This window comes from Antrostomus carolinensis, unplaced genomic scaffold, assembly GCF_000700745.2.
Source record: "Antrostomus carolinensis isolate BGI_N321 unplaced genomic scaffold, ASM70074v2 scaffold22159, whole genome shotgun sequence".
Lineage (NCBI taxonomy): Eukaryota > Metazoa > Chordata > Aves > Caprimulgiformes > Caprimulgidae > Antrostomus > Antrostomus carolinensis.
The window spans coordinates 26,319-34,824 of NW_010340931.1; the positions used below are offsets into that span (position 1 = coordinate 26,319).

At 55.9% G+C, this 8,506-nt stretch overlaps 1 protein-coding gene across 1 annotated transcript in view; it reads right to left on the reverse strand.

Annotated features, from left to right (window-relative positions):
• The window catches only part of LOC104531450 (BPI fold-containing family B member 4-like), a 7,355-nt gene extending 3,262 nt beyond the window's left edge, over nt 1-4,093 (reverse strand). Inside the window, 8 exon segments of the mRNA XM_029087066.1 lie at nt 491-597; nt 1,133-1,193; nt 1,861-2,004; nt 2,140-2,185; nt 2,188-2,234; nt 3,003-3,093; nt 3,151-3,561; nt 3,988-4,093. Coding sequence (XP_028942899.1) covers nt 491-597; nt 1,133-1,193; nt 1,861-2,004; nt 2,140-2,185; nt 2,188-2,234; nt 3,003-3,093; nt 3,151-3,561; nt 3,988-4,093 — 1,013 coding nt within the window.
• Nucleotides 4,094-8,506: the final 4,413 nt, after the last annotated feature.

The window sequence follows — 8,506 nt, forward strand, 5'->3', positions numbered from 1 at the left end:
CGGGCCTTGGGTGCAAATCCCCCTCCCCTGCCCGGCAGCTCTTTGTTCTCCAGCAGAGCCTTGGCTTGCAGGTGGACTCAGGGCAGCCACTTGACCCTGGCTCCAAGGGCTCCATGCTGAGCAGTAATGTCACAGGAGACATCGTTCCCCTAAGGAGCAGTGCATGTCACTGCTGCAAAAGGAGGGGACAGGTGACAGGTCCCCCCCCCAGTGCCACCTTTGTGCACCCAGGGGTCCTTCTGTCTGTGATTAGAGACAGGGATGGAGGAGATGTGGGGAGGGGACCTCATCCCACAGTGCACTGGGGTAACTGCTCCTGGCTGCTGCCCTGGGGTGACAGGGTCTGGGCAGGAGCTGCCAGGGGTCCCTGCTCCCAGCATGGGGTACTTCTGAGGTCTGCGGGGTGAGGTGGGGGGTTTGCTCTTCCCACCTGGGGTGCAGAGCAGAGGGGAAAGTGTCACAGTCCCCATGCAGCCAGCACGGAGGTGACACGAGGGGCGAGGCAGAGCAAGGAGTGGTACCCATCAAGGACTTACAGTTCACAAGGCTCAGCTTGTCGTTGACGAGTCCCAGGGCGACGTCAACCACGGGGCAGAGCTGCAAGAGTCAGGGAGGGACAGTGAGTTCAGAGCCGGCCGAGGACGCGCAGCCCAGCACGGCTCCTGGGGACGGGAGCACCAGGCGAGTGGGGTCACAGTCCCCACTGCTGAGGCTGCACCAGTTCTGGATCCAGCCCTGGACACCTCACCCTTCACTGGAGAAGCGGGGTGAGGACAGGGTCCCAGAGTCCATATGGGATGGCTGGGAAGACTCTGGGGCTTTCAGGAGGGAGGAGAAATGCAATCAGCCCATAACAGGGTCCAGGGCATCCTTAGAAACTCCCAGGCGCTTGGGCAGCCCTGCGCTGGGCTCGCTGGCCTCGCATTTGGGAGGAGGGAGCAGCTTCTCCAAGCAGATGGAGACTGTGTGTGTCCCCCACGGATCCCAAAGCACCGGGCAGGCGGGTGGATGTGGCAGCCCCGGGACAGTGGCCACGGTCCCGCACCGGGACAGGAGTGATGCCACGGGGAGCTGCACTGCAGCTTTGCAGACTCTTTGCTCCTTTCTGGGGTGGAGTTTTTTCCCGACTTACCAGATTAGGAAGAAGTCTGTTCAGAACCCTCGCCAGTAAATTATCCACAATTGGGAGCAGGCTGTGGAAAAATAAAGGAGCACCATGAAAAAAAACCTGCTGCAAAGTAAATGGGTCTTGTTAAACAATTCCCTGTGAATAGCACGGAACACAGACCACCCAGAGCAAGGCAATTACAGCAGCAAAGTGCCTGTGTGCGCTTGGATTTGGCATGAGATAAGTGTGATTTGCATCCCAAAACAGCCAGGGGGAAATTTATTGCTGCCTTTTATCTCCCAGTGTATGGTCTCCTGAAATGAGCAGAAACAGCCTCGGCCCCAGTGGTTTTGCTGATTTGTACACCATTTGCACACCATGGCCTTACAACCCAGAACACCCCATGCAGTCTCAGCTGAAGTGACCCGTGGATGTGGCACATGGGACACAGATGTCCCTCCAGCACTGCTGTGGGGCCGGGCAGCCCTCTGGGATGATGTGTCCCTTCACTGTGGCTGCGTGAGGGGCACACAGGGACTGCCATCGCCAGCAGCCTTTGCTAGGCCCCATGACATGGCTGGTGAGTGACCATCACCTGCAGGGACAGTGGCTGCCGGTGTCGCAGTCACCCGTGGGACAGAGACGCGTGATGGGAAATGTCCTCTTGCCTTTGCCATCCCGTGGGCAGGGGCTGGCAAAGCCGGGTGGTGAGGGGACTGATGCTGGCAGAGAAGGACATCTCCGTCACTCACCCTCTCAGGAGTCTGACTTTAATGCCACCAAGGAGAGTATCACAGCTTTCTGTCACCAGCCTGGGACAGCTGGAGCCATCCATGGTCAGCCTGACCTTTGATGTGACGTTCACTTCCACTGCGATGTCCAGCAAACCCAGGAGGCTGTGTGAGGAGAAAAGTGACCTTCAGAGGAGCAGCCGCTTCCTGGTGAACAGGAGCAGTGTCGCCCTTGGAGACACCACCTCCAGCAGGTCCAGGGGCACGGCTGGCACTGCCACGAGCACCAGCCCGACCTACCACTTGGCATTGAGGGCCACCCGGGTGTAGAGGTTGAGGTGGATGAAAAAAACCGCAGGGAGACTCTGGGCAGCGTCAGCTCCACGATCTTCAGCCTGCAGGGACAGTGTGGGGACACCACGGGTGGTGGCTCTGAGCTCAGCAACCTGCCACCCCGGCACTGCCACTCACATAAAGCCACTGCTCAAGGGATGGGCGAGTCAGAGGCCATTTAGACCAGAAATGGCAGAAGACACCGTTTTCTCAGTTATTTTCCTATTTTAGTTATTTCCCAGTTTCATCAACGATCTTCAGCCTGCAGGGACAGTGTGGGGACACCACGGGTGGTGGCTCTGAGCTCAGCAACCTGCCACCCCGGCACTGCCACTCACATAAAGCCACTGCTCAAGGGATGGGCGAGTCAGAGGCCATTTAGACCAGAAATGGCAGAAGACACCGTTTTCTCAGTTATTTTCCTATTTTAGTTATTTCCCAGTTTCATCAGAGGCTTTGTTCCAGTTGCCTTATTATTGCTGGTGCTTGTGCTCGGTGCTGGGCTTCAGATAAGAGGTGGAATGGGACAGTTGCAAACAAGTACCCCTGCCTTGGCACCAGTGGCCCCACCACCCAGGGCCACCGCGCGGGTCAGTGCACCCTCTACGGGCAAGAACCCTCCAGCTGCTGTTTCCTTTAACTTTCCTTGTGCAGCTCAAGAGGCTCTTTTGCAGCCAACGATGCAAACCCGGCAGGACTTCCAGGCAGCAAGTATCTCAAAGCATCAACTCCAGACCAGATCTGAGCAGCTACTGAAGCATCACCATTGATCCCCACAAGCAGCTCTGAGGTTCCCCCCCTGCAAGGAGCCCGGTCAGTGCTGTCCTTACCCAGTGAGCCCCTGGACGGTGCTGAGCAGGCCACCTTCTCCGAGGACACCGAGGACACCGCCTCCCAGCAGCCCTCCATTGCCCAGGAGCCCTCCTCTGCCAAGAAGGCCACCAGAGCCACCAAGGATCCCCGTTGTGCCGAGGAGACCTCCGTCACCAAGCAGACCTCCTTGTCCCAGTGCTCCTCCAACAACCCCTGTGGGAATGCCATCCCTGGGGACATCGCCACCAGCTGCTGGCCAGCCTCTGGGAGGGTTTCTAGGTCCCTTTCCATAAGTGTCTCCATCGCCCCCTCCACCCAGCAAGTCAATGCCAGCATCGTTCCCTCCACCAAGCAGACCACCAGTCAGCCCCCCCAGCAGCCCTCCACCACCATCACCCAGCAGGCCACCAGTAATACCACCGAGCAGACCACCACCACCACCGCCACCAAGGACACCTCCGAGGAGGCCACCCAACAGGTCTCCACTTCCATCCGTGCTGGGACGTCCACTCCCGAGTGGCACCTCTCCGAGGGCACCTTGGAGGACGTTGTCTTGCCTGAGCGATCCTGCAAGAGCTGGAAACACCACCTGTCATCAGCCCATGGGCTGCAGCCTTCGAGCAGGGACGGGCAGGCAGCTGCCAGCCCCCGCCCCCCCCAAAAGCTCCTCAGGCGTGGGCTGTCAGTGGTTTGTGCTCTCCACGCCCATCGTTGCCCATCCCCGTCCCTCATGACCTGCTCTCAGTTTTTCCCATATGTGATACAACAGAAAAAGGGCTTTGGGATCTCAGACGTGGGGCACCTGGTTGAGATCGGTGCAAAGCCCAGGTTCACTTTGGAGGGGAGGTTTGCCCGCAAGCGTCGTGCTCTTCCCCTTCCACATGCAATTCTCCTCCCATCCCTGGCTGATCAGGCTGTGCTCGTACCACAGTGTCAGCCCCCAAGGGCCACCATTGATTCCGATCCCCAGGGTCCCACTATGAGGAGGGGGAGGTGACTCACCGTTGCTTAAAACGCCTTTGTTGAGCCTGAGGACGGCATCTTTGTGCTGGCTTAGTGACGGGGACAGCAGGGCGTACAAGAGGGCGATGGCCAGAGCCGGTGGCATAGCGTCTTCTGCTCTGCCAGGAGAGCCGTGGGTGCTGGGGAAGAACAGGAGAGTGGGAATAGGCGGGATGACCCCCTGGAGATGAAGGGGAGGCAGATATTTTGAGATGGGTGAGAAGTTTTCAGTGAATAGAAAACATGAGCTTTAGGAGAACCAAACTGATTCACGTGCAGCAAATAGATCTGGTGACACACCAAGGGGTGAAGGGGGTGTCTGTACGGACATCCGCGGGGAATTTTTCAAGCTGACTTCTGCACAAGCCCAGCACCTGTTTGCTTATTCCTGTTTCTGGGCACCCCGGGCATCCTGCTCCTTTCCATCCCTGGTCACCATGACATGATTTTAAACTTGCAGCATGAAATCATTACTCATAAGCTATAGACTGCGCTGAGCTCCCCTCGCTAAGAACCGCCCTGTAAACGGGGATGCAAATTAATGCTGCAGTTACACAGGCAACTCACATTTGGAATAAAGCCTTTCTTTTTAAAATGGCATGTTTTAACCTTGGAACAATAAAAATAATAATAACCACCTTAAGAGGATATTGCAACACAAAAATTCCCTGACTTCTGTGTCAAATTAATGGGTTTTTTTTCAGAGAAATGTTTTCCTTTTCCTATAGCGACCTTCCTTTGTGATTTTTTTCAGACTAGTCACTAACAATAAACCCAGATCACTCACCTGCATTTCTACCATTATTGGTGTTTTTCCCCACGTTTTTCCTTGCAGGGCTTGTAGGTGAGATGGTGGCTCCGTGCCCCCAGGCTTACAATGCCCCAAACACTATTTTGACCATATTTACCCGGCCTTACCCCAAATTTCAGAGCCTGGCTGTGGTCTTCAGTGCTGAGCTCTTGGTCGAGGGGAGACCTCACTGCTGTCCACAGGCACCTCTGCTTCAACCCGACGGAACAGTGGGGCCTTATATAGCCAAGCTGGTGCAGAAAAGGTGGAAAGGTGCCTAAACTGTAAAAGCTGGGCTAGTGGATCGAGTGGATAAAACAGCATTTGTGGTTTCAATATATTCCAAGATAAATAATAATTAGTAAACCAGGGAAGAGTATTGAGCAACGGGTTATCGGATCCCCGTTATCAGGCAGCACTGTTACCCAAGAGCCCAGAGCTAAAGCAGAGGAGAAGGAGCTCAAGACCATGGGCTGCAGCACGTGAGGCTGTTGCTGACCCTGAAGGAGCCACACTGGAAAATCAGCCTATTCCAGACAAATCCCGGGTGACACTTGCACAGGGACTGTCACACGCAGACTACTGCAGGGGGTTATTTTTTAAATTTCCAGCAAGTGTGTGGGGAGGCTCCAGAAAACCACCAGGAGATTTTTCTTTCCTTTATCAATTGACCTGAGGAGCAATTCCTGAGGATCATCCCACCCTTCCCCGCAGCCACCAGCTGCTTCCTGGCAGATGATATTTCCACAGCCTCAGGAAAGCCCCTGTGCGGTGGGACACGCTGATCTGTGTCAGCTCCAGACCATAATAAGGACACTTTTGTCCTGGTGTCCTCAACACTTAATACCTTTCAGAGATAAAATGCATTGTTAACACCCTGGTGTATCTTACACAATAAGGGGATAAGATGCTCCTAAAGAAGCGGTGTGAGATGGAAGCTCAGTTTATCTGTGCCTGGCTCTGTACCCAGCCTTGTGCAACCACCCCATCCAGGCTCCAGGCTGCAAACCAGCCCCTGGCAAGGAGCTGCCATGAGGGCTCAGGTGAGTGGGGAATGTCAGCAAGAGCTTCACCGAATCATCGTTGTGTTATGAGCACGTCCTCTGCCCCATCAGAGCAGCACCCAGCCGGGCTGGCACGGGCTGCACAGGGCACCCATCAGCACCAAACCCCAGCTCCTGCGTGAGCTGCTGCTTCACACCTTGTGCCACAGGCTGAGCTTCAAAAACTTGTGTAAGGAGCTGGCTTGTTGGCTGTAGGAGCTCAAGCTGCCCGTCCATGAGCCATATGGTTTAGGAGACAAATAGATGCTGGCAGCCAGAAACCCAGATCAAATAAATATTCAGAGAGAGAGAAATGCTGAGGCAGTGAAAGATTTTATTGAATGAGCGATACGAAAGCAACCTTTACATCTAAGAAAAAACTCTGCTACCCAAATACCAATCTTAAAACTGGCCCCAGAACCCCCCAGCACCCACCAGCCGAGCAGCTTCCCTGCCCCGATGCCAGGCTGCGCCAGGACCAGCGACCAGAGATGGTCGCCTGTCACCCTTGGACCACAGCACAGGGCAGAGCTCCAGGGAAAATGAAGATGGAAACAGGAGAGGAGCAGGGTCTGGGGCTCGCGGTGCGTTGCCTGTCTCAGACGGGGAGCAGGGACAAGGGTCCTCCAGAGCAGGATCCTTTTAGAGAGGTCTGGGCGGGAGAGTCGTCAGCCTGGGAGAAGCAGCACAAAACCCATTCAGTTTTCTCACTCAGACTTTCCCCAGCTTTTTCCTGTGTCCCAGCTGAGGTTTTCCTGTGGATCCACACAGGCAGAGGGACCTCCTGGAAACCCAGAGCTGCCTGTGGGAAACAGGGCCAGGCGGGGCGGCACAGGGCTCCGGGCTCCACAGGTCCCTCCCTGGGTGGGAGCATCCTTACATCAGTGATGTCAACCTGGGCGCTCCGCAGTCTGGTGTTGAGGATGTTGGGCAGAGGGACCAACAGGCGCAAGGCATCTGGAAAAGCCAGTGAGAGCATCTTGTCACGGGGGGAACCCTGAACACAGGCAGTGAGGGAAGGGGAAACCTCCAAACGGGCTGAGTTGGAGAGAAGAGGGGACCTGGACCCCCCGTACCATTAACGGTGGGAACATATGCAGCCACAAGGACTTGCTTGAGCCACCCTTCAAGCTGGGAGACCTGCAGGGGAAGAAGATGTGTGTCAGTGTCTGGAGAAGAGAGGAACAGTCGTGGGGATGAACCCAGCCGTGTTGGGCTTCTCAGTGAAGTTCTGTCACTGCAGGATGCTCGGAGCCATGAATTGCTGGGAAGTTTCCTTCAGGGGAACTCCCCCAGGACTGAGGGTGGGGGATGCGCAGGGACGTGCTCTTTGGGTAATTTCTTCTCAATTATCCCTGGCCCTTCCCAGCACCGTAGTGCGCTGCCAACAAGTGAACATGTCCATCCAGGTGTCACTGCCACGGGATCGACAGGACAGACAACAATTGGTGTCTGCCAAGGGAAGAGGAAACGTGGCAACTGAAGAAGAATTGGGTCTCCTCCCTGCACAGGGGCTCTGTCCCCGCGCTGCTCACCGCGGCACCGTGACCCCGAGCAGGGAGCACTTACGCTGTGAGGGTCGAGTCTCAGGGGTGGCCGTGTCAGGTTGATGCTACAAAAGAGAAAACCAAGGCAGAGTCGGAGTGCAGCAGGTGCAGCCCCCTCCTCCAGCTTTCCAAATGCTTCTCAGACCCTTTCCTGGTCTCACTCACATAAAGACAGAAGGATTTTGAAAATACAGCAACTTTTTTACAACTCTCTCATGACTTCAGATGTGCACATGGTCTGAGGTTGGGGCTGGGAGGAGGCAGGAAAGCTCCAGCAGCCCTTCACATCTCTACCACATTTCCACTGCACACCCTGGTTGGTGCCACCAGCCCCACCTTGTCGGGCTCCTGGGAGGGTCCCCAGGCAGAGCCCCCCCACCCGCAGCCACCCCAGAGCTCAGCTCTACCTGTCGAGAGCCAGGGAGGTTTGCAGTTGGCCATTGGAGACCGATGGGGTGATGTCCAGAACGACATCCTGAAATTCAAACAACAGAAGATATGAGGTTATTTCCCTGTGTAGCTCCCAGGACTGAAAAGAAAACCCAGAGTGTTTGTAAATAACCCGTTCTGAGAAAAACCACCTGTCTGTGCCTAGAAATGGCAGGTTTTGGACAGATGGCATCATGTATCTCTCTCCCCAGGGTTCACCCTTCTTGTCTTTATTTTGTTTTGTCCCTTAAACATTTCGGTTGTGCTTCACCATGAGCATTTTCAAAGGACTGGGCAGCACCATTTCGAAGATGCAGTAAATTCCGAAGTACAAGTACGAGCCAGCTAAGGGCGGGACAAGGCGAGGGGATGCCCAGGACAGCCCCACACTCACCCCTTGCCCCTCTTTGGAGGTCTCAGCCCACTCACCGTGTCGAGGGAGAAGAGGAGCTTCTGAGGGGACTGCAGGGTGGGGCTGAGGACATCGATGGTGGCTTTGAGGGTGACGGTGGCTCTTTTGCCCTTCACGGCCACCACAGGCTCATTTGCCACCTGCACACACAGCTCCAGCGGCAGAGAGGCGGGGACGACCCTGGCGAGCTGCACGGGGAGGGGGAGTCAGGGCAAGGGGGTCTTTTTGTGGCCGGGTGGGCAGTGGGGTTGGAGGGAGGTGGCTGACCTGGGGGATGAGCGGGAGGAGGGCAGACGTG